The sequence below is a fragment of the Mchenga conophoros genome, linkage group LG15 (genome assembly GCF_057382185.1).
Source record: "Mchenga conophoros isolate Kocher_MC1m ecotype Shallow Benthic linkage group LG15, M_conophoros_male_GT1.1, whole genome shotgun sequence".
NCBI lineage: Eukaryota > Metazoa > Chordata > Actinopteri > Cichliformes > Cichlidae > Mchenga > Mchenga conophoros.
The window spans coordinates 12611176-12637465 of record NC_140540.1 but is presented as its reverse complement, the minus strand read 5'-3'; the positions used below and the strand labels follow the sequence as shown (position 1 = coordinate 12637465).

Genomic DNA, 26290 nt, shown 5'->3' with positions numbered 1-26290 from the left:
GAATGTGTTTTGAATATATTAAACTATTCTCTCTTTTTCTTTCTTTCTTTTTTTCTTGGTGGGTTTTCTTTTGCAATCAAACGCAACATTATACAATTATATAGTATAGTAAGAAATATCCTTTAACTTAATTTAGTATTTGTTTTTTCATTTTTGTTTTTATTGTTTCCCCTTCAGTTTTGTGCTCATAACATGTTCTAATCTGACATATTATGCAGTAAATTATTTTTGCAATAACTTAACAGGCCATTGTGGGAGCCAACATTCACTTATCAAAGACATATTTGTATATTCTGTGGGCTGCTTTATGGTTGTGTCATTTAGAAACATAAGCCACAACAGACTTCCACTGGAGAGTACTTAAAAATGTATTTTTATGTAAAGATATTTTAATAACTACTATATTAAGGGAGAACCTATTGTTACATGGATTAATTGTACAAACTGTAGAGAAATAAGTTTAAGCGTGCAACTTTTTATTCATTTTTAACTGTATTAATGTTTTTATGTTAATACAGCCGCCTCATATCTGTTTCCTCAGTGTTTTTTAAACCATGTACTCCATCTATGAGTAAGAACATGAATAAATTCCTTTCCAAATTTGTAGTTCTTTTTTCCAACACACAGATGAAGGTATTCTTTTGCACCAAGGCGTTAAAGAAATGCTAAGAAAAAATGAAAATACTACGTTGCAACCTGTGTGTGTGTGTGTGTGTTTATATATCTGTATCTATATAGATATAGATATATATGTGTATTCGTACCCTTTTTTCATCATCTAGTTTCCTGTGCCAGATCTTCTACTGATCCACTGAGGCAGACATGTAAAAAACATGAACTAAAGCATATTTCTGTATATAAACAGGACTTTAAATCTTTATCAACAGCTACTTTAGAGGAAATTCTTCAATAAACTGCAACCAAAGGCTCAACTCAGAGGACAAAACCCAACCTGTTATAAATAGTGTGACACCAAACTTTCTCTTGTGTAAAGTTACAAATAGGAGTAATTATCCACAGAAGCTTTTATACATAATGAAGTTATAATTCGTCCTGTAGAAATTGTACATTTAAGCTATATAGTTCCCTCTGTGATAACTCTGCTATGAATGCCTCTTATTAACTTTTATGCTTTTACAACCCACTATGAGCAAACACTCAGCAACAGTGGGAAGGAAAAACTCCCTTCTTGAAGGAAAAAACCTCTGGTAGAACCTGGAAATCTGTCTAAACTAGTTGGGGGTTAGAGCAACAGATGCAAGTCTTCAGATCATTTGCAGTGTGACTGTCTTTGTGCACACTTTAACCTGATTCAGTTTTCTTATTTGTCAAAATGCACCATGGGTAAAAAAAAACAAAACAAAACAAAATAGTAATGAAGGAGAATCCTCAGCAAAGATGAATTAAACAAGTTTTATTTTGATCCAATTTTACTTTAAGTAAAACACATCTTTATTTGATGACTTTAATGTCATCAAATAAAGACAGTTTTGATGGAGCTCCTGACCCAGCCCAAGCTCTCTATGAAGACGAGGAAAAACTCCCCAGGGGGCCAGATCGATGGGAAGAAACCTCGGGAAAGCCCATTCAAAGAGAGATCCCCTTTCCTGGGATGGCTGGGGGGGTTACAGGAAGTCCGAAAAAGCTAATTTTTTATTTATTTATTTTTTAAGATTGACCCATTCCTGTCCAACAGAAAAAAGAAAGGAGGTTACCACAATGTATCACACTTATATGATAAGGTGTGAATTGTGTGTTTGTGTGTGCTATCTTAGCCAGGGGTGAAGCTGGAGCTCCTCCAGTGTTGGGCGCTTCTCCGGGGCTATAGTTAAACATGCCTCCAAGAAATTCTGGCATTCTTGAAAGAAAGAAAAGATCAAAAAGATGAAGATGATAGTTCTAGTGATCCAAGGCATCAGTGAATCTGGAAGTGTGAAGTTTTCTTACCTGTGGACAGACGCTTTTTGATGCTCAGTTTCTTTGCGAGGAACCTCTCGGTACTAAAGTGCCGTGCATGAAGCGCTTCATACAACACCACTCCCATTTGCCACACCGTGGTGGGTCCACACCTGTAGCAGCTCCTCCTGTACCACTCGGGAGGGGTGTGAAGAGGAGTGCCTAACAAACAGACACAATTACAATTTCTTCTAAAACAAAAGACACAAATTGCTACATCTGTGAAAAGCAGGAGCAGAATATGTTACCATAGAAGACGCGATACAGAGATCGCTGTTTAACAAAGCAGCTCAGTCCAAAGTCAATGATGCGAACTCGAGGCACATCGGAGCCGGTCTCAATCAGAATGTTTTCTCCCTTGATGTCCCGATGAAAGATGTGTTTATCCTCAAGTTCCTTTACAGCATCAACTAGTTGCTTCAGAATGACCTGGAAAAGATGAAAAACACAATAATGAGTTAATGCTTTTCTGCCTTGATTGAATGCTGTACAGTCTAAGGCTCTCCCAGTCAACCTACCTTGGCCTTGTCCTCTGGTAAGGTTCTTCCATATTCTGCTTTGTATTTTTGCAGGTCCACAGCGGGGACAGGTCTCTCCAGCACCAGGATCAGCTCTTTGCCAAGGTCGAACCACTCCAGCAAGGACACAGGTGCTGATATTCCCACTGACCCTTCTGCTTCACCTGCAAGTTTAACCATAATGGCCACTTCCACCGAGAGCATCTTCCCGCTTTCATCCTGAAATATTACAACAAAGTGGATGATGAGGAACGCCGCATTCAATCCAGTAATGTAAAACTAATTCAAGTGTTGGACGCTTACCGCCACTTTGCAGTAGACTTTATTTTTGGGAATGTGTTTGATGGCAACCTAGAAGACACAGAGCATTGGTGAGCATTTCCTCAGTATGACATAATGAAAGGTGGAAACACAGCAGACGTCTCAGTTTACGATATTATCCATTATCTGCGTTACTGCCTGTCTTACTACCATCATCTGAACACTTACTGGAAAACGATCTTCTATCCGGTAGCCAGAAAACACTGCTCCGCAGCCTCCTTCTCCGAGCTGGTGCTCCTCCACATATCTGGCTTGGAATTCACCTGAACAGACAAAACAGCAAATCTTGTTTTATTACAGCTGTGACACAAATTACTCTCCTCTGTAGCCTAAATGTTCCTTTTGCCCTTCCCCTGAATATAAAACCCAAGCTGCTTGCTACTTACGTTTTTGGTCTGCCACTGATTTTTTGTCCTGGTCCACATTCCTTTTTTTTTTCTTGGGTGGCTCTCTGTCGTCTCCCGTGGCCTTTCTTTTGCCATTTTTTGCGCACACCTGTTTGTTGTTCAAGTCTGGAGATGTGGAAAACACCAAAAGCATATCAGCTCACTGGATGATAGACACAAACACTAAACACCAATATCTTAAACCTAGCAACCACACTTAATCTACCCCCTTATTCAACTAATTAGCCTACCTTTACCAGAGTCCAACGAGGAGGATGCTTGCTCCTTGTCACCGCTCATATGGTCAAGAAGTTTAGCCCTCTTTGCTCTCTTTGTTGTGTCCTCTTCATCTTGCACAACCTTGCGCTTCACTCCTTTGACCACATCTGAGCTGGTGGAAGGACCAGCCTGCTCAGCGACCCTCCTCCTTTTCATTGGGGTCTTCTTTTCAGGACTGGCCTTTCTTTTAGCAGTCCTGCTCTTACAATCTATAAACGACAACAACACAGTGGTGAAAAAGAGTCCCCGACATCAAGACTGGAAGCAGTTTGATGGCAAAGAATTTGAAATTGCTTTTGCTTAAATGATCACAAGTTTAATCTTGGGATGAAAAAAATAACTGATCAGTGCGAGTTGATACTAGGTTTACTAAGTCTTAGATCTTGATGGCACTTGTTGGTCTGTTTTTACTGTTGAGTCCAAGAATAAACTTATTACATTATTTTACCAAAAGACCGGTAACCTTTCTTTGATTAGACATCTTGTATTAAAGCTATTTTCAATTAAACATATGATTCAATTGCTCCAAAAATGATTCACACAGTGTCAACATTTCTAGGATTTGGATTTTACCAGGATTTGATTTTATTATTTTACTTACCTTGATCTCCCGAATCTTTCTTATCGGCTGGAGTGGCAATTTTTCTTGTTTCCTTTTTCATTGTAATTTCGGAGACCCTTTAAAATCGAAAATGTAAACCGTAATGAGCTAAGATTGAGTTAATATTCCTTCAAATGTGCACCCTTCAAATGCTTGACTTTTCTAACTGAATTCTGTAAGTGAGCTTTATAAGTAAACTCTGGAAACTACGGCAACACAACATAGAATCTTGCCTTTCAGTGACTTCACTGACTGCCAGTAGTTCAAAGTAGTTTACAGAAAAACACTGGCAGACAAAGCCATAATATTTCTTATAATTCAATCATTTCATATCAATTAAACAGTTTCTTTCATTATCTTTCATCATTTGTATAAAGACCTCATCTATGGATGACAGTATGAAGATTTGTGGTTGACCACACACATTATAATAAACACAGTGTCAGCTACATTGTCATCTGATTTAAAGTATTTATTATGTACATTTAACTGTCATGGTAGTGAGTCTGTGACCCAGTGTTTTGTGTTTGTTCATTTATATTCATTGATTATTCTTATGTATGTTTTTGGTTCTCTTTATTGTTTTCTTCTTGTGTTATATTCTTAGGCTTTAGGTTTCTGTTACTTTGCCTTGCCCCTGTGTCCCACGTGTCATGTCTAGTCACTCTTGTTTCCATGTTTCCCAATTTCTCCCCAGTCAGTCATGTCTCTGTGTCAACTCTGTGTCTTTGTAAAAGTCTCTTGTTTGCTGTTTTACTTTGATAGTCATGTGTGCTGTGTTAGTGTTTTCATGTCTGTGAAGGTTCTCAGTCATCTAGGTCATCGTAGTCTAAGGAGTTTGGAAAGAAAGCGTCTGGACTTGAAGTTGCTTGAAGATGTTTCACCTTCTCGGATGAAAAGAACTTAAACTTTGCTTGAACATCTTCAAGCAACTTAAAGAAGTCCAGACGTTTTCTTTCTAAGCTCCTTAGACTATATTAGTGTTTTCAGTTTTCCTTCCCCATGGTCTTGTTGTTTGTGATTTCTCGCAGCTGTGCTCTCATCCTGTGTCTTATTCCCTCATTTATCCCTCTGTGTATTTAAGCCCATTGTTTTCCTCTGTTTGCTGTTGGGTTATCTGTGTATCATCCATGACAATTAAATGAAATAGCAAATGCAACTACAATTTCAATGAGATTCATTCCTGGCATTCTACTGCGGTGGCTGAAAGTAGACACCAAGCATTATCACTGTAACTGATGTAAATATTGGACTTGGAGGGGATTCGTCTGATAGACTGATGCAAACATTACTGTGAGGAAATTTTTGAATCTCCCAATTTTCTTTCTTTCTGAAAGAAAGAAAGTTGGTTACTGTATCACATTTGTATGGCAAGATGTGAATTCAGTATGCGTGTGTGTTTGTGTCAGAGAGGAGTTTATCTGAGCCAGGGGTAAAGCAGGAGGTCCTCCAGCATTGGGCACTTCTCCAGGACTTTGTTAAAACTTGTTTTCAAGACGTCTGAAATGAAAGAAGGACAAGAGATATCGAGATGATAATTCCAGTGATTCAAGCGATCACATTGATTTTCTGCAAAATTTTCGTTTTGAGAGTCATTCGGCTGGGCAGGGGGTATAACACATCTGCAATGCAGCAACATCTGCTCTCTGGGCCTGTGTGAGAGTGTTATCTCAATGGCGGGAATGAGGATGTTGGAATTTGGCATCTCAGGCACCAACTCATCTCTTTCCTTAACCGGGCTCACCAGAGATTGGTTTCAGCCTCTCTCCATGCTTTAAGGAGGTTGAGTTGATAAATCTGACTGGCCCCTCCCCTGTCTGACCCTATCTCTTCATAGTCAACACCAATGTTCTCACCGTGTGACCATGAACGGTCCTTACCACTTGGCAAGTAATTTCGAGCTAGAAGAAGGGAGTAAGACAAGCACTTTATGTCCCTGTGAAAATACAACTACATTTGATCAAATATCACTAAGCAGTCCTTACCTTTAAATACAGCCTGGTTTCTTTCTCTTTCTTTCTATATCTCTGAGTGAAGTTAGCTCTCATTCTTTCTCTTCCTGTGAAATACAGCAAGTAGAGCTTTAGATAGCAACACACTGTAACACAGTTAGTGTTTGTTGAGGTGATAGAAATGCTGCATTTGAAATTACCTGACACAACATTTTACTCCCTTTTATGTTCACTCCTTTTTTTCTGAAGTACCGCAAATTATGGGCACGTGGGGTTGTTCAGGTGTTGTGCTAAAAATAAATAAATCAACACTACAGTACATGGTTTGTTCTTTCATCTCTTTTTATGCGACATCCTCTACTGATTAAAACGCGACTGCCTTTCACTGTTTAGGCTCAAATCTCATTGTTTGAAGGCCTGCAGTGACGTGAAATATTAACTTCCCCCAAATGCGTTAAACCCAAAGTAACGAGTTTGTTTTGAAAATATACGGAGTGGAAACTACAGATATTTGTAGTTTTGCACGTCTTTCTTCCTCCACCAGAGGCCATAGGCGCTGTCGATCTTGTATGTCCTCCTGCAGCAACATCTCTGCGAAGCTGATGCCTTCTTGCTTGCAGGTTGAAGAATCTTTGGTGCGCCTCCACAATTCTTCTTTAATTCGCCTCTGTGTGAATAGAATAATGATGTTTCTGTTTCTGCCATCAACTTGTTTCCCTAAGCGGTGGACAATATCAACAGCCTCTTCTAAGTTCAAGTCAGGGGCAATCTTCTGAAGCGTTTGCAAAACCTTCACTCTAATGTTTTCGTCTTTGTCTTCCTTCACCCCTTTCAGTTTTAGGCACCACCTCATTCGGTAGCGCTCTTGTTCTCTCACTCTTCTTTTCAAGTCTTCGTTTTCTTTAAGCAGCAGTTCATTCGCATTTGCCAGTTTAACAACTTTCAGTTTGCAATCAGCTATCTCTGCAGCGTTAAACTCTACAGCCTTAGCCAAGCTGGCAACCATAGCTGCACTTTGTCTGTTTTGTTCCTTGATATCCTCCAGTTGTGCTTCAAATTTTTTGTCAAGTCCCATAATGGCTTCAAAAATAGTTTTATTGGAGATATCATCTTCCTTCGCTGAAGATTTTGTTCTTTTCTTTCCTCTGGCGGTTGTTTTCGTCTCCCTGTGAGGTGTCATGCCGAGCAGATGTCAGAATTGAGTTGACTCTTTTGGTGATTACAGTTTGTCCGGGCGGGCTGTGCGTCTTATTTCATCTGCAGACACGTCGTTGGATGAGGAACAGCTCATGTTGGCATCAGTGGCAGTCAGGATGGCGGCATCTTCCAGAGGGAAGGTCAGGTCGCTGGTCTCTCTGAGCAGGACGCTGTCCACCAACAAGCCCGGTTCCACGGCTGGAGATTACCCTCCTCCGGCTGAAGCCCCCGCTTTTCCCCCGAACAGCGAGCCAGCCGCGGCGCCTCACCCAAAAGCAGCGGCTGCTCCGTGCTCCTCTTCCCCAGTCAGGGCAGCCAGTTTGTGGGCATGGGCAGAGGACTTTTGAAATACCCCAACATTAAAGAAATGTTCACCATAGCCCAGAAGATCCTGGGTTACGACCTGCTGTCTCTGTGTCTGGAGGGCCCCGAGGACGAGCTGCAGAAAACCCCAAAGTAAGTGCCAGATAAATGTCTGGAAAAGGACAATAACTGCAGGTCCTGCCTTCTTAAATGTGGCCATTTTATCTTTTTAAAAAAAAAAAAAAAAATACTGCTACAGTAATATTAATTTATATTTAAAATGTGCGCACATTATGTATGAAGGTGTGGATGAATGATGCTTGTTGTAAGAAAGCATTTTGAGTGCCCAGTAGAAGAGCATCTTTCAAATGCAAAGTTTCTCATTTCAACTTTAATTACTGCACATGATTAAGGCGATAAGAGTAAATAAGGCTTCCAACAGTGGTTATTTCTTATTATCATATCTTATTTTTATTGGTTTTATCAGTAGATTGTTGTTTCACTCCCACCAAAAACATCACCGTAAATAATCTTCTGATTCTGAATGACCATTTAAAAAAATAAACAAATTGTTCTGAGTTAATTTCAGTTACGGATGTATCAGTGACGTAAATGATATATTGGTCATAATCGGGAGGCTGTTACATTTTTATTTTTTTTTTACTTGTTTTGACTTGTCTTTCTGGGGCGATGAACTTTGCAGAAGGTAGAAAGATTTCTTTTTGGGGGTTTTTTTGTGCATTTGTTAGCAAGAAGAGGCAGTCGCTTATTAAGCTTAACGCAGGAATGCTTTACAAACATTCAGAGATGGACTTACACACTTGCTTTACTTCTCTCGGGGATAACTTTGTCGGAGATGAAATGCCAGGTTGCTAGCGAAGCTCCAAATGCTATCCAGACCACCGACAGGTCCCGCATGCCACAGCCGCTCTATCACGTGATGCATACTGCTCCGACGTGCTAACGTTCTGAGGTGAGTTACGGCATGTTGCAAGTTTTGCGAGGTGATTTCGTGATATTTAATGGATCGGATTACATTTTTTATTTTTCTCCGATATCCGATCCAGTAATTTAGGTCAGTATCGGACCGATACCGATACGTAATATCGGATCGGTCCATCTCTAATTTATATAATGTCAATACTATCAAATTTATTCTGATTTATGTTTATTTATGTTCTTAGGGCTGCGCTCTTCTGGACAGAGATCTCTGATGTTGTTCCTGGGATCTGCTGGAGCCGCTCACCTAGCTTGGGAGTCACCAAACCGAGTGTTCCAATTACCACTGGGACCACTGTTACCTTAACCCTCCACATCTTCTCGAGCTCTTCTCTGAGCCTTTGGTATTTCTCAAGCTTCTCGTGCTCCTTTTTCCTGATGCTGTGCAGGGTGTACCCTGCCTCTCGCCCTATGACAGCTGAGATAGGCTCCAGCGCCCCCCGTGACCCTGAAAAGGATAAGCGGAAGCAAATGGATGGATGGATGGATGGATGGATGAATTTCAAATAAGCTCAATGTTTGTTTATTGTGCTTTAGTTATTTGTTGGCATTAGTTTATTTGTAAAATGATCCCATGCAATACAATTCTACTGTACTGCATTCTTTTTTGTTATTTTTATTCATCAGTCATCAACAACAAAGTTTGTTTTGTTTGTTTGGGGAATGTATTTTTTCGATCTGTTAGTTTTTGCAAATAAAAAAACTTTTAGTTTTTGTATTTCTATTTCGGATAACAGAGAAGCATATTTTTAACATAACTGCTGTGTACTGTAAACAATCGCTTTCAAGCACATTCACAGATCATTACGTTGTGGTTTATGAGCACTAGTGCTAATCATTTAAACAAGTAAATGGCCTGCATTTGTATAGCGCTTTTCTAGTCCCTAAGGACCCCAAAGCGCTTCACACTACATTCAGTCATTCACACACTGGCGATAGCAAGCTACATTGTAGCCACAGCTGCCCTGGGACGCACTGACAGAGGCGGACACTGGCGCCACCGGGCCCTCTGACCACCACCAGTAGGCAAACATGGGGTTAGTATCTTGCCCAAGGATATTTGGCATGCAGCCAGGAGGCAGCCTGGGATCAAACCACCAACCATCTGATTAGTGGCTGACCTGCTCTGCCACCTGAGCTACAGCCACCCAATAGTAAAATACTTAAAACACATTCAAGTATTCTTGACAGAATTGCAGTGTGCAGAAAAGACACTGAGTAAATACTGTATATTTCCTTCCCATGAGTATTATGTCAGTCAGTTTGATCGTCATCATTTTTACAAATGATAGAAAAATATATACCATAATAATACAATAGCTACAATAAATCACACCGTGTTCTTAAAAATGGTTGTAAAAGAATCAAACATTTATCACTAGTGTCCTTATCCTCACACTTCTATATTTTCCTTCTGCCTTAAAAATATGTTTCTGAATAATCAAAACTAAATGTAAATGAAGATGGTGTAGAAGCTCTAAACTAGCTTCAGTATAGCTTTATATATATTTTTTAAACTGCATGTTAACTACACTTTTTTTTAAATGATAAGTTAAACTGCTGTTGGACAGTTAGACCTGTGAGTAGTATCTATAAAATTTCTGTTATTAAGAATAGCTTGCAGCAACATATAATACTATATGTTGGATAGTTTGGTTTATGTGATCTGATGTGAGTAAATGAGATGTACATATTTCAGTGCTTTCCTCTTTATGCCTTTAATAATGAAGATTAAAAAGGATTTAAAAATGGAGGATTTAGTGTTTAATAGCACATTACAGGGTTTCTTTTATGGGTCTTTTTTTTTTTTTGCATGTGAAAGTTTCTAAAAAAGCAGAAGTACTAATGAGGAGGTTTTTGTCACTGTCTAAATCACTGTGGTACAGCTGCACTGGCAGAGTCATCCCATGTCTGACAGTAATACACTGCAGAGTCTCCTGTCTCTGCTCGCTTGATAATGAACTGGTAATCAATGTTTGATGAGGACTTAGAGTTGAATCTGTCTGAGGAGAATCCTGTTCCAAAGCTGGGTGAGCTGCTAGAATGATAAAATCTTAGAACATACTGAGGAACCGTTCCAGGAACTTGTTTATACCATCTAACAGAATTCCCATCATCTCTCTCTATGTTACAGTTGAGAACAACTTCTTGACCTGGAGAAACTGTGTGGACAGCAGGTGTTTGGGTCAACACAATCACTGCATCAACATCTGCCAGGAAACACAGAAAAAATAGAAGTTTAAAGTTTAGCTCTAAATATGGACTAAAAAATGGAATAAGAAGATCTTACATGTTAGAGCAGTGATGAGAGTGCAGAAGGTCCACAGCATGTTGTCAGTGTGAGGTGTAAATGATCTTTACTGTTTAGAGATGTGAGTAGGAGAAGAGAGCTGGAGCTTATAAAGAGGAGAGGCAAACTAAAGGAGGAGGAGATTAAAGAAAACTACTTTCACTCATAGATTAAATGATTCATGAGCAGTTTCACATTGTTGTTCATTGTTGTTTCCGATTCATATTCATCATTCATGCTCAAGTCTGTCATAAAATAATATTCTTGAAAAAGTTGTTGTAGCTGTTAGTGTGGCTCTCATTTTGGCCTTCTGTTGCTGTAGCCCATCTGCTTCAAAGTCAGATGTACGGTGCTCCCAAACATGCTCTTCTGCATAGCTTGTTTTGAAACATTGCACCAAAAACTGCTGCTCGCTGGATATTTTCTCATTTGAGTCCTCCATCCCTGTAAACCCTATGGCCGAGTGGTTAAGGCGTTGGACTTAAGCTCCAATGAGCGCATGCTCTCGTAGGTTCAAACCCCACTCCTGGTATAATTTGGAGCCTCATGACTGGTAAACTGAAATGTATCTATGGGAGCAACAATGATCAATAGGAGTTTTTAGGAATTTGCTGTGAGCAATATCCCCCCACCCAGTCACCCCCAAAAAAGCTGGGATGAAAGACAAATGAGAGGTCTGTGCCAAGGTCGCCCCCTCTCAGTCTTACTGTACATGTTATATGTAGAACCGTTGGCTTGTGCAATTAGGGAAAGCCCAGACATAACAGGAATACAGTTACCGGGAGGAGAAACATTAAAAATTTAACAGTATGTAATTATCATATTATGAAAACAATTATAACGCCAAGAAAGTTATAAAAATGAATTGAAGACGCTCCGTCTCAACGACCGCTGATTGGACTGCAGGCGACCACGTGATTTTGAATCTCATTAACCGGCATGCGCTGACCGGCGTTTCAGAAACTAAAGTGTCGTCATATATGTGGCGCCGTTTAAAAACTGAAACATGCCGACCATAGTTATATTGTGATGTTTCGGAGGTAAAACGTCAGTAAAACATCGACCTGTCCTCTACCATTTGTTAGAAGGCGACTGTGTTCTTCATTGTAACCATGAGTTAGAGTTGCAGTAAGCAGAATGAGTCGTTTCTGTCGTGCGATATGTGGGTATCGCTTCTCGGCCTTTTGGCTAAGATCAAGTGTAGTATCTGTTCTTATCAGTTTAATATCTGATACGTCCCCTACCCGGGGACCATATATTAAATTGATTTTTGGAGCAGGGAGATGGAATAGGGGCTTGCTCCGTCCACTCCACGCATCGACCTGGTATTGCAGTATTTCTAGGAACGGTGCACCCCCTGAAGCTGTGAAAAACAAATGGCATTTGACTCAACAGTTTGTGCAAAGAAATTTCTTATACGCTAGATATATGCGTGCGTCTGCATATCTGGACATTGTCTTCGTGTAATCTTCCAAGGTTAGTCAGACTGAAATCTTGCGACTTAATATTTGTGAATGACTTACATTTAACTATTACCACAATTACTAAATCCTGCCACTTGGACTGACACGTGGCTGGACACACACTTTCTATGGGAAATCAAAAAAATATGTCGTTTTGAACTGCAGTTACACTATTCTGGCTCCAATCCTGCAGTTACCTCTGTTGTCCACTAGAGACCAATAGAAGTCTTTAAAAACCGGAGGCTGCCATCTACAAGGACTCATGTTGATTATAGGTTTAACTCTTCTCTTTCTCTACATACTGCAGCTTTCTGTCCTCTGTGGCTGTAAATTACATCGTTTGAAAAAAAAATAAACCACACAATTTTTTCTTGGCTTTTTAGCTAAAATCACCTGTATTGTCTGTTGTTTCCATTTGTGGATGGTTAATAGTGCAGAAGATTGTTTTTCTGTTTTCAGGATTACATGAAAACATTTTGGAACAGATCATTTTTGTATATAATAAATCTTAGGATAGTATTGGTTTTGATGATTTATAAAACAGCTGTGTGCCGTAGCCCTGGTAGTGTGGATCCTTAGTGTGTAAAGAGTAGATACCTCATGTAATATGTGTGAATGAAAATCCATGGACTTTATAAGAGTCCTCCATTTATGGCTATGATCCTAACAAACAAGATTAATACGTTTCTTTCTCCTACCAATCTTCCTGTTTCCTAAAGGAACACGCATGCACAATATATATGCACCAGGATGGCCGAGTGGTTAAGGCGTTGGACTTAAGCTCCAATGAGCGCATGCTCTCGTGGGTTCAAACCCCACTCCTGGTATAATTTGGAGCCTCATGACTGGTAAACTGAAATGTATCTATGGGAGCAACAATGATCAATAGGAGTTTTTAGGAATTTGCTGTGAGCAATATCCCCCCACCCAGTCACCCCCAAAAAAGCTGGGATGAAAGACAAATGAGAGGTCTGTGCCAAGGTCGCCCCCTCTCAGTCTTACTGTACATGTTATATGTAGAACCGTTGGCTTGTGCAATTAGGGAAAGCCCAGACATAACAGGAATACAGTTACCGGGAGGAGAAACATTAAAAATTTAACAGTATGTAATTATCATATTATGAAAACAATTATAACGCCAAGAAAGTTATAAAAATGAATTGAAGACGCTCCGTCTCAACGACCGCTGATTGGACTGCAGGCGACCACGTGATTTTGAATCTCATTAACCGGCATGCGCTGACCGGCGTTTCAGAAACTAAAGTGTCGTCATATATGTGGCGCCGTTTAAAAACTGAAACATGCCGACCATAGTTATATTGTGATGTTTCGGAGGTAAAACGTCAGTAAAACATCGACCTGTCCTCTACCATTTGTTAGAAGGCGACTGTGTTCTTCATTGTAACCATGAGTTAGAGTTGCAGTAAGCAGAATGAGTCGTTTCTGTCGTGCGATATGTGGGTATCGCTTCTCGGCCTTTTGGCTAAGATCAAGTGTAGTATCTGTTCTTATCGGCCTTTTGGCTAAGATCAAGTGTAGTATCTGTTCTTATCAGTTACAAGGCGAGAAGCAATGTAGGATGGCGGCGACGTCGGCCAATTTTTCGGAGAGGAATACATGGTCGTATGGAACGAGGAATACCTTGAGATTCGAACTAATGGATAAAGAAAAGGATTTCCATGACAGAATTAATTTCGGACGAAGGATTCTTTATGATGCATTGAAGGTACAACCAGAGGAAATCTACTGCCTCCAGCAAAGCACGGCAAGTAAGCACTATGACGTGACTTTTTGCACGGGAGAGTACGCGGAGGAGGTGAGAAAGAGATGTGGTACAGAAGAAAATGAAGAACTAAAAAAATATATGGTAACCCCGTTATACAGGAACGATTATAGGATTTTAACGGTGCACATGTATAATCCCTGGGTTACAGAAGAGACCATTAAGTACTTCCTGGGGCGGTACGTTACAGTGCTCCCAGGGGTACGAAAAATAAAGGACGGGCTAGGCCTATGGACTGGAAAAAGACAGTTTCGGGTAAAACTTAAAATGGATATGACAACGGAAGATGGATACTGCCACCCGCCTGCAGTGTTTTCCATCGGAGCAGACAGAGGTTTTTTGGTGTATGCAGGACAGCCACAAGCATGCAGAAAATGCGGCAGTACGGGACATAATGCAGACAATTGTGAGCAGGTGAGGTGTAGGAGCTGCGGGAAAAATGGCCATATCACAAGAGACTGCAAAGAGCCTAGAAGGTGTCACCTATGTGGCTCAGATACACATATGGCAAGAGATTGCACTAGGCCTAGATCATATTCGGAAGCAGCTAAAGCAGGGACCGAGGTAGAGCGGTATGAAGAAACGGATATAGGAACAAATATTGGGGAAAGCGCACAAGAGGCGCCACCAGCAGAAAGGAATCAGACTAATGAGGAAGAAGGGGGGGTGGGAGAGGATGGGGCCGAACAAGGAAAAGAAGAAGGCGATAAGATGGGGGAGAAAAATGGGGAGAAGCAGTGCGAAGAAGGACAAATATGGGAAGTGGCAGCTAAGCCACGAAGAAAGTCGGCCAAAAGGCGTAGGAAAGTGAGCTCGGGAGTCCCTCCAGGAGAGACTAATTTGAAAGAAGGTAAAGGAGAGCGGATGGAAGAGGGAGGGGAGATGGGAGCGTATGTGTTGAGAGGGACGCAGACTGAATGTATGCACACACCAATGAGTGATTTAACGAGTGATGGAGACGTTGAAGAAGAAGAAGTAGAAAGTGAAGAAAAATCGGAAGATTCATTTATAAAAAATTTGCTGGCGCAAGTCAACATGGACTAATAAGGGAGGGGAAAATGGACGACAGAGGTTTTTCTTTTTTTTCTTTTTCGGCTCTAATTTTGTAAAGTTTTCCTTTTTTTCAGGGGATATGAAGATCAAAAAGACAACTAGGAGATGGTATCTGTTTTTTCCTTTGTTTCTTTGTTATAAAATTATTAAGTGCCCTCTGCTTAGGTGTATAGATACCCCTTTTTTTACTACAAAATGGTGAGGTTCCGAATAATTACGTTAAATGTAAGGGGGTTAAAAAATGCCAGAAAAAGACAAATGGTATATGAATTTCTGTTGTTTTATAATTTTGATGTATGTTTATTACAGGAGGTACATTTGAAGGACGAGAAGGATGTTGTTATTTTTTCGGAGCAGTGGAGGGGGGGTGAATCGGCATGGAGTATAGGAGGAGTATATGGGACAGGGGTGGGAGTGTTGTGTGGAAATAAAAGTATAAAAATAAAAGAAAGTTATACGGTGATACAGGGAAGAGTGATGGTGGTAGATGTAGAAAAAAACGGGGTCCAAAGCCGGATAATAAATGTGTATGCACATGTGGATCCAAAACAAAGAAGAGAACTCCTTTTGTCGATGGACACTTGTTTTATTACAAGGAAAAATATTATAGTGGGAGGGGATTTTAATGTATCTTTAGAAAAAGAAAAATTTTCTCTCCCATTAAAGACATTTATAAGACAATACGGGTTAACGGATGTTATGGGCAGACTTCTGGGGAAAAAAGTAGGGTATACATGGAGGAATACAAGGGGGGTACAGAGTAGGTTGGACTATATTTTGATAGATAAAAAGTGTAAAATTAAAGGGGGAAAAACGATTCCGGTTCTACTCACGGATCACCAGGCGGTAGAGGTGGATTTGGAGATAGAAGGGATGGAATACGGGAAGGGATATTGGAAATTAAATAATGAGGTGTTAAAGGAAAAAGATTATAGGGATAAATTTTTAGAGATCTTCCCTTTATGGGTGAAAGTAAAAGAACTTTATGGAAAAAAAGGGGATTGGTGGGAGGATGTAAAATGCAAGATAAAAAAATTTACGATAGAATATTGTACAGATAGATCTAAACGTAGAAAAGAAGAATTTAATATGTTACAAAAAGAGATAGAACATATTTATGTTATACAAAAGGAGGGGAAGGAAAAAAATGTAGATTTGAAAATTGAAGACTTAAAGGTGAGGCAAGAAGAGTTATTAGAGAGGAAGGCAAGAGCAGAAACATATAAATTAAAACAGAAAGAGTATGAGGAAGATGAAAGGTGTTCCGCATATTTTTTTAAAAAGATGAAAAGTAGGGATAAAAGGGGGGTTATAGAGAAATTGGAAAAGGATGGGAAGGAGATTATAGGGAGGGAAAGCATGTTGGGGGTAGTAAAAGAATATTACGAGGATTTATTTAGAAAAGAAAAAGTAGGGACAGAAAAAAGAGATGTTCTTTTGGGGTCATTAAAGAGGAGATTAGTAGAGGAAGATAGGGAGTTTCTGGAAAGGGAAATAACGATGGAGGAGGCATATAAGGTGGTAAAGGGAATGAAGGTAAATAGGGTACCAGGAATAGATGGATTAACGAAAGAATTTTATGAGGTATTTTGGGGAGTGATAGGGTTACATTTGTTGGAGGTCTTTAAAGAAATATTAGAGGGGGAAGAGATGGCGGAGAGTATGAGGACGGGTGTGATTTCGTTATTATTTAAGAAAGGGAATCCTCATTTACTTGATAATTATAGACCGCTCACTATGTTATGTGTAGATTATAAGATTTTAAGTAAGATAATTGCAAATAGATTGGTAGGGGTAATGTCGGATATAGTGGGAAGTGATCAAACGTGTGGGGTGAAGGGGAGACAAATTTCATGGAATATACAATTACATAGAGACATACTTGCATATGTAAAGGATAGAAAAATGGCGGCAATCTGTGTAAGTTTAGACCAACAAAAGGCATTTGATAGGCTAGATTACGAAATTTTGTGGGAGGTAATGACTAAGATGGGCTTGGGAAAACAATTTATAAGGTGGGTGAGGATCCTTTATAAAGAGATATATTCAAAAATCAAATTGAACGGGTTCCTCACGGAAAAAGTTCATCAAGCGAGGGGGTTGAGACAAGGGTGCCCGTTATCGGTGGTACTCTATGTATTATATGTTGAACCATTGGCTTGTGCGATTCGGGAGAATAAAAGAGTGAGGGGGATAATGATGCCGGGGGGGGAATGTTTGAAAATATCTCAATATGCGGATGATACTATACTATATTTAGCAGACGACGACAGTTTAAGAGAAGTTGTGGAAATATTAAAAATATATGAAGAAGTTACAGGATCAAAAATAAATAAGGAAAAGACAAAATATAAGTACTTGGGGACGTGGGAAGGTAGAAGGGAAAATATTTGTGATTATACTTTGTGTGAAGGTCCTATGGACATTCTAGGAATTTCTTTTGGGAATAAGGAGGGCGATGCTATTTGGAACTGGAAGGGGAAGATGGCAGAGGTGGAAAGGAAATTACGACTATGGAAAATGAGGAAGCTTACAATTACTGGGAAGGTGTTAGTGATAAAGAGTGAGGTGGTGCCGAAATTATTGTATCTAGGCTATGTGTTCCCGATGCCACAAGTATTTAGAGCACAAATAATGAGGGGAATGTTTAACTTTATATGGGGAGGTTACGAGTACGTAAAGAGAGTACAAATGTATCAGGAGGTTGCCGATGGGGGAAAAGGGGTACCGAACATTCCGTTAAAGTTAGATACGATTTTTTATGCGAATGTGTGTACGCTGTTAAAGAAGCCATATATTCATAAATGTCAGATATTGTTATGGTTCTGGTTAGCTATTCCATACCGGTTTTTAATTGGGTGGGAAAATCAGGGGCCGAAGGCAGAGACAAGACCAGAATACTTTCAGAGGATGGTTAAGTGGGGAAAGAGACATATAGAGTGCAGGGAGGTGGATACAATACAAAATCATAAACTTCTGTATAAAAAACTGGTGAGGAATGCTAACTATAACCAGGGGATAGTGAGTTCGGAAGTTTGGGAATACGCACAGGATAAGAGTTATAAGAATGTTTTGAAAGATTTTAATTGGATGCACCTACATAGGAAATTACCTGTAAGGACTACGATGTATGCACATAATTTGGGGAAGTTAAAAGAATGTCCGAGGGATAATTGCACAGAGGAAGAAACGATTGAACACGTCCTATGGGGGTGCAAGTATGCAAAAAAGGTATGGGCTGGAATGAAGAGGAGGTATAAGGGACTAGAGGCTTTGACATATGAGGAAATAACTTATCTTAGGCCTAAGGATAAAAAGAAGGAGGAAAATAAAATACGTTGTATGTTGTTATCAATTATAAAACTTAAGATATGGAGGGCAAGACAGGGGTATATAAGGGGGGGGTATGAATGGAAAGAGATGGGAACAATAAAGGATATAGAGAGGGAATTTGAGGGGATATATCGGCATGAATTACAAAGATGGGGAATAGACACGATTAAGGACAGGTGGAAGGATTATTATGAATGATGTAAAAGATGTTTTTGGTGAAATATGAAAAGTATTCAATGGAATGTTGAGCAAATGGAAATGTAAGATGGTGTTGTAAGTAAAAATAAAAAAAAAATCTGTTCTTATCAAAAAAAAAAAAAAAAAAAAATCTGTTCTTATCAGTATATGGGACAGGGGTGGGAGTGTTGTGTGGAAATAAAAGTATAAAAATAAAAGAAAGTTATACGGTGATACAGGGAAGAGTGATGGTGGTAGATGTAGAAAAAAACGGGGTCCAAAGCCGGATAATAAATGTGTATGCACATGTGGATCCAAAACAAAGAAGAGAACTCCTTTTGTCGATGGACACTTGTTTTATTACAAGGAAAAATATTATAGTGGGAGGGGATTTTAATGTATCTTTAGAAAAAGAAAAATTTTCTCTCCCATTAAAGACATTTATAAGACAATACGGGTTAACGGATGTTATGGGCAGACTTCTGGGGAAAAAAGTAGGGTATACATGGAGGAATACAAGGGGGGTACAGAGTAGGTTGGACTATATTTTGATAGATAAAAAGTGTAAAATTAAAGGGGGAAAAACGATTCCGGTTCTACTCACGGATCACCAGGCGGTAGAGGTGGATTTGGAGATAGAAGGGATGGAATACGGGAAGGGATATTGGAAATTAAATAATGAGGTGTTAAAGGAAAAAGATTATAGGGATAAATTTTTAGAGATCTTCCCTTTATGGGTGAAAGTAAAAGAACTTTATGGAAAAAAAGGGGATTGGTGGGAGGATGTAAAATGCAAGATAAAAAAATTTACGATAGAATATTGTACAGATAGATCTAAACGTAGAAAAGAAGAATTTAATATGTTACAAAAAGAGATAGAACATATTTATGTTATACAAAAGGAGGGGAAGGAAAAAAATGTAGATTTGAAAATTGAAGACTTAAAGGTGAGGCAAGAAAAGTTATTAGAGAGGAAGGCAAGAGCAGAAACATATAAATTAAAACAGAAAGAGTATGAGGAAGATGAAAGGTGTTCCGCATATTTTTTTAAAAAGATGAAAAGTAGGGATAAAAGGGGGGTTATAGAGAAATTGGAAAAGGATGGGAAGGAGATTATAGGGAGGGAAAGCATGTTGGGGGTAGTAAAAGAATATTACGAGGATTTATTTAGAAAAGAAAAAGTAGGGACAGAAAAAAGAGATGTTCTTTTGGGGTCATTAAAGAGGAGATTAGTAGAGGAAGATAGGGAGTTTCTGGAAAGGGAAATAACGATGGAAGAGGCATATAAGGTGGTAAAGGGAATGAAGGTAAATAGGGTACCAGGAATAGATGGATTAACGAAAGAATTTTATGAGGTATTTTGGGGAGTGATAGGGTTACATTTGTTGGAGGTCTTTAAAGAAATATTAGAGGGGGAAGAGATGGCGGAGAGTATGAGGACGGGTGTGATTTCGTTATTATTTAAGAAAGGGAATCCTCATTTACTTGATAATTATAGACCGCTCACTATGTTATGTGTAGATTATAAGATTTTAAGTAAGATAATTGCAAATAGATTGGTAGGGGTAATGTCGGATATAGTGGGAAGTGATCAAACGTGTGGGGTGAAGGGGAGACAAATTTCATGGAATATACAATTACATAGAGACATACTTGCATATGTAAAGGATAGAAAAATGGCGGCAATCTGTGTAAGTTTAGACCAACAAAAGGTATTTGATAGGCTAGATTACGAAATTTTGTGGGAGGTAATGACTAAGATGGGCTTGGGAAAACAATTTATAAGGTGGGTGAGGATCCTTTATAAAGAGATATATTCAAAAATCAAATTGAACGGGTTCCTCACGGAAAAAGTTCATCAAGCGAGGGGGTTGAGACAAGGGTGCCCGTTATCGGTGGTACTCTATGTATTATATGTTGAACCATTGGCTTGTGCGATTCGGGAGAATAAAAGAGTGAGGGGGATAATGATGCCGGGGGGGGAATGTTTGAAAATATCTCAATATGCGGATGATACTATACTATATTTAGCGGACGACGACAGTTTAAGAGAAGTTGTGGAAATATTAAAAATATATGAAGAAGTTACAGGATCAAAAATAAATAAGGAAAAGACAAAATATAAGTACTTGGGGACGTGGGAAGGTAGAAGGGAAAATATTTGTGATTATACTTTGTGTGAAGGTCCTATGGACATTCTAGGAATTTCTTTTGGGAATAAGGAGGGCGATGCTATTTGGAACTGGAAGGGGAAGATGGCAGAGGTGGAAAGGAAATTACGACTATGGAAAATGAGGAAGCTTACAATTACTGGGAAGGTGTTAGTGATAAAGAGTGAGGTGGTGCCGAAATTATTGTATCTAGGCTATGTGTTCCCGATGCCACAAGTATTTAGAGCACAAATAATGAGGGGAATATTTAACTTTATATGGGGAGGTTACGAGTACGTAAAGAGAGTACAAATGTATCAGGAGGTTGCCGATGGGGGAAAAGGGGTACCGAACATTCCGTTAAAGTTAGATACGATTTTTTATGCAAATGTGTGTACGCTGTTAAAGAAGCCATATATTCATAAATGTCAGATATTGTTATGGTTCTGGTTAGCTATTCCATACCGGTTTTTAATTGGGTGGGAAAATCAGGGGCCGAAGGCAGAGACAAGACCAGAATACTTTCAGAGGATGGTTAAGTGGGGAAAGAGACATATAGAGTGCAGGGAGGTGGATACAATACAAAATCATAAACTTCTGTATAAAAAACTGGTGAGGAATGCTAACTACAACCAGGGGATAGTGAGTTCGGAAGTTTGGGAATACGCACAGGATAAGAGTTATAAGAATGTTTTGAAAGACTTTAATTGGATGCACCTACATAGGAAATTACCTGTAAGGACTACGATGTATGCACATAATTTGGGGAAGTTAAAAGAATGTCCGAGGGATAATTGCACAGAGGAAGAAACGATTGAACACGTCCTATGGGGGTGCAAATATGCAAAAAAGGTATGGGCTGGAATGAAGAGGAGGTATAAGGGACTAGAGGCTTTGACATATGAGGAAATAACTTATCTTAGGCCTAAGGATAAAAAGAAGGAGGAAAATAAAATACGTTGTATGTTGTTATCAATTATAAAACTTAAGATATGGAGGGCAAGACAGGGGTATATAAGGGGGGGGTATGAATGGAAAGAGATGGGAACAATAAAGGATATAGAGAGGGAATTTGAGGGGATATATCGGCATGAATTACAAAGATGGGGAATAGACACGATTAAGGACAGGTGGAAGGATTATTATGAATGATGTAAAAGATGTTTTTGTGAAATATGAAAAGCATTCAATGGAATGTTGAGCAAATGGAAATGTAAGATGGTGTTGTAAGTAAAAATAAAAAAGGAAAAAAAAAAAAAAAAAAAAAAAATCTGTTCTTATCAGTGATAAGGCGAGAAGCAATGCAGGATGGCGGCATCATCGGCCAACTTCTATGAGAGGAATGCATGGATGCAAGGTACAAGAAATACTTTGAGATTCGAGCTGATGGAGAAAGATGAGGAAATCCATGACGGAATTAATTTTGGACGGAGGATCCTGTACGAGGCTTTAAAGATACAGCCTGAGGAAATTTACTGCCTTCAGCAGAGCACGGCAAGTAAACATTACGATGTAACCTTTTGCACGGGAGAATGCGCGGAGGAGGTGAGAAGGAAGTGTATTGGAGAAGAAAACGAAGAATTGAGAAAATACATGGTAACCCCTATGTACAGAAATGATTATAGGATCCTAACTGTTCATATGTACAACCCATGGGTTTCTGAAGAGACTATTAAGTATTTCTTGGGAAGGTACGTTACAGTACTACCAGGAGTGCGGAAAATAAAGGATGGCTTAGGCCTATGGACCGGAAAAAGACAATTTCGAGTCAAATTAAATGTGGATATGGCCACCGAAGACGGGTATTGCCACCCGCCCGCGGTGTTCTCTATTGGAGCGGATAGGGGCTTCCTAGTGTATGCCGGGCAGCCCCAAGCGTGCAGAAAATGTGGTAGCACCGGACACAATGCGGACAGTTGCGAACAAATGAGGTGCAGGAGTTGCGGAAAGATAGGCCATATAACAAAAGACTGCAAGGAGCCTAGAAAATGTCACTTGTGTGATTCGGAGACGCACATGGCAAGAGACTGTACTAGGCCAAGGTCATATTCTGAAGCGGCAAAATCTGGAACTAAAGACGGATATCATAGAAAAACGGACACAGAAACTGATACTGAAAGGAGAGCACAGGAGGCGCCAACGGCTGCCGAAGATCAGACTAATGAGGAGAGAGATGGGAGCAAGGAAGGTGGAGCAGAGCAGAGAAAGGAGGAGGGAGGAAATCCACGCGAACTGGATGCCGAGAGAGAGAAACAAGGGGAGGACGGACAGGTGTGGGAAGTAGTAGCGAAGCCTCGGAGAAAATCAGCTAAGAGGCGGAGAAAGGTGAGCTCGGGCGCTTCTTCAGAAGAGACTAAAATGAAAAGTAGAGAGGACAGAGAGGAACGGACCGAGGAGGTGGAAAATGTGGAGGGACATGTTCTGAGAGGTACACAGACTGAATGTATGCACACGCCTTTAAGTGACTTAACTAGTGATGGGGATACGGGGGAAGAGGCCGAAAGTGAAGAAAAGTCGGAAGATTCCTTTATAAAAAACTTGCTGGCGCAAGTTAATATGGAGAGTTAAAAATGGGGATTTCGGAATAAAAGAAGATTTTTTAGGTTACTTAATGCAGTTATTTAATTTTTTCCTCCGGACTTTAATTATAAACGTATTCCCATGGTTTTGTTTGGTAATGATTTGGTTTTGTTGTTAAGATATGGGAAAATTCCGAATAATTACTTTAAATGTAAGGGGGCTTAAAAACGCCCGAAAGAGGAAAATGGTTTATGAATTTTTGTTACATTATAATTTTGATGTTTGCCTACTGCAAGAAGTACATCTAAAGGATGAGGGGGATATTGACCTTTTTACGGAGGAATGGAGAGGAGGTGAATCGGCTTGGAGTATAGGGGGGGTACACGGGACTGGGGTCGGAGTGTTATGTGGAAACAAAAGTATAAGGATAAAGGAAAGTTACACGTTAATACAGGGAAGGGTGATGGTTGTAGATGTGGAAAAAAGTGGAATGCAAAACCGGATAATAAACGTGTACGCACATGTGGATCCAAAGTTGAGAAGAGAACTACTCTTAAAAATGGATACCTGTTTTATGACAAAAAAAAATATTCTGGTGGGAGGGGATTTCAACTGCACCTTGGAGAAGGAAAAATCCTCCCTCCCCTTCAAGACTTTCATAAAAAAATATGGTTTGATAGATGCAATGGCTACACTACAGGGGAAACAAGTGGGGCACACATGGAAGAATACAAGAGGGGTGGAAAGTAGATTAGATTATATATTGGTAGACAAAAAGTGCAAAATAAAGCAAGGAAAACTAATACCGGCACTGTTCACGGATCATCAAATGGTAGAGGTGGAAGTGGAGATAAAAGGAACAGATTATGGAAAAGGTTACTGGAAACTAAATAATGAAGTACTTATGGAAAAAGAATATAAGAAAAAATTTGCAGAGCTCTTCCCCTTATGGGCAGAGACGGAGAAGTTATACATGAATAAACTGGATTGGTGGGAGGATGTAAAAAATAAAATAAAAAAGTTCACAGTGGATTATTGTACGGAAAGGTCAAGAGCTAGGAATGAGGAATTCCGCACGCTGCAAAAAGAAATAGAATATACTTACGCACTACAAACAAAAGAAAAAAATAAAAATAAGGACGAGAAAATAGAAATTTTAAGATCGAAGAAGATCGGAAGAATTACTTGAGAGGAAGGCAAGGGCTGAAACATATAAATTAAAACAGGAGGAGTATGAGGAGAACGAGAAATGTTCCGCTTTTTTCTTCAAAAAGATGAAAAGTAGGGAAAAAAGGGGAGTCATAACAAAATTGGAGAAGGATGGGAAAATGACGGAAGGGAGAGAAGATATGTTAAAGGTGGCGAAGGAATATTATGAGGAGCTGTTCAGCAAAGAAAATCTAGAGGGAGGGAAAGGGGATTTCTTCTTGAAGAAAATAAAGAAGAGACTAACGGGAGAAGAAAGGGAAAGGCTAGAGGGGGAAGTGACAATAGAGGAGGCATATAAAGTAATAAAAGGAATGAAGGCAAATAAAGTGCCGGGAATAGATGGTTTAACAAAGGAATTTTACGAAACCCTTTGGGGGGTGGTGGGGATACATTTGGTGGGAGTTTTTAAGGAAATCATGGAGGGAGAGGCGATGACAGAGAGTATGAAGATGGGTGTGGTTTCCGTATTATTTAAGAAAGGCAACCCACATCAACTTGATAACTATAGACCGTTAACCATGTTATGTGTGGATTATAAGATCTTGAGTAGGATATTTGCAAATAGACTTGCAGGAGTAATAGTGGAGAAGGATCAAACGTGTGGGGTACGGGGGAGGCAAATTACCTGGAATGTGCAACTACACAGAGATATACTTACATATGTGAGGGATAGAAACTTGGCAGCAATATGTGTGAGCTTGGATCAGCAAAAGGCCTTTGATAGGGTAGATCACGAATTTTTGTGGAGGGCAATGGAGTATATGGGGCTGGGAGGGACCTTTATAAAATGGGTAAAGAATTTATATAAGGGCATAAACTCGAAAATAAAATTAAATGGATTTCTTACAGAAAAGGTGTATCAAACAAGGGGTTTGAGACAAGGATGTCCATTATCTGTTGTGCTTTATGTACTTTATGTTGAACCTTTGGCCTGTGCAATAAGGGAAAGCCAAAGAGTGAAAGGGATAATGATGCCACGGGGGGAATGTTTAAAAATATCACAATACGCGGACGACACGATATTATATTTGGCAGATGATGATAGTCTAAGGGATGTGATAGAAATTTTAAATGCTTATGAAAAAGCGACGGGATCTAGGATAAATAAAGAGAAGACAAAGTATAAATATTTGGGGATATGGGAGGGTAGAAGAGATAACATCTGTGATTTTACTTTGTGTGAAGGTCCAATGGATATTTTAGGAATCTCTTTTGGAAACAAGGAAGGCGATGAGCTTTGTAATTGGAGAGAAAAGATGAACGCGGTGGAAAAGAAGTTGGGTCTTTGGAAAGTAAGAAAATTATCAATCTCGGGGAAAGTTTTGGTTATAAAGAGTGAGGTAGTGCCGAAATTACTACATTTGGCCTACGTGTTCCCGATGCCACAGATATATAGAGCACAAATAATGAGGGGGATATTTAAATTCATATGGGGGGGTTACGAGTATGTAAAAAGACTACAAATGTATCAAGAAATAGAAGATGGTGGGAAGGGGGTACCAAATGTCCCGTTGAAGTTAGATACAATGTTTTATACAAATGTGTGTACATTATTGAAACAGACTTATGTGCATAAATGTCAAATATTGCTATGGTTTTTGGTTGGCGATACCATACCGTTTTTTGATAGGGTGGGAAAATAAGGGACCTAAGGCGGAGTTTAGACCAAAATATTTTCAGAGGATGGTGGGATGGGGAAAGAAACATCCGGAATGCAAAGAGGTGGATACAGTATTAAACCATAAACTTCTATACAAGAAAATGGTACGGAAAGCCAACCAAAATCAGGTACCGGTGAGT

At 39.5% G+C, this 26290-nt stretch overlaps 1 protein-coding gene, 2 non-coding genes and 1 pseudogene across 3 annotated transcripts; 3 read left to right on the top strand and 1 right to left on the bottom strand.

Annotated features, from left to right (window-relative positions):
* Positions 1 to 1398: 1398 nt before the first annotated feature.
* Positions 1399 to 4293, bottom strand: LOC146557963 (serine/threonine-protein kinase pim-1-like). The gene is made up of 9 exons (XM_085246314.1): positions 4062 to 4293; positions 3433 to 3669; positions 3182 to 3307; positions 2964 to 3058; positions 2778 to 2825; positions 2475 to 2693; positions 2205 to 2385; positions 1948 to 2118; positions 1399 to 1858 (listed from the first exon to the last, which is right to left on the bottom strand). Exons 1-9 carry the CDS (start codon positions 4120 to 4122, stop codon positions 1767 to 1769), a joined length of 1230 nt encoding a protein of 409 aa, XP_085102440.1. The 5' UTR covers positions 4123 to 4293; the 3' UTR covers positions 1399 to 1766.
* A 7677-nt stretch (positions 4294 to 11970) lies between these two features.
* Positions 11971 to 12161, top strand: LOC146557962 (U2 spliceosomal RNA). Its single transcript, XR_014888835.1, has one exon. It is a non-coding gene; the product is annotated as a U2 spliceosomal RNA (small nuclear RNA).
* An 848-nt stretch (positions 12162 to 13009) lies between these two features.
* trnal-uaa (transfer RNA leucine (anticodon UAA)) lies at positions 13010 to 13092 on the top strand. Its single transcript has one exon. It is a non-coding gene; the product is annotated as a tRNA-Leu (tRNA).
* A 636-nt stretch (positions 13093 to 13728) lies between these two features.
* Positions 13729 to 13839, top strand: LOC146557960 (U2 spliceosomal RNA; annotated as a pseudogene).
* The last annotated feature ends 12451 nt before the right edge of the window (positions 13840 to 26290 follow it).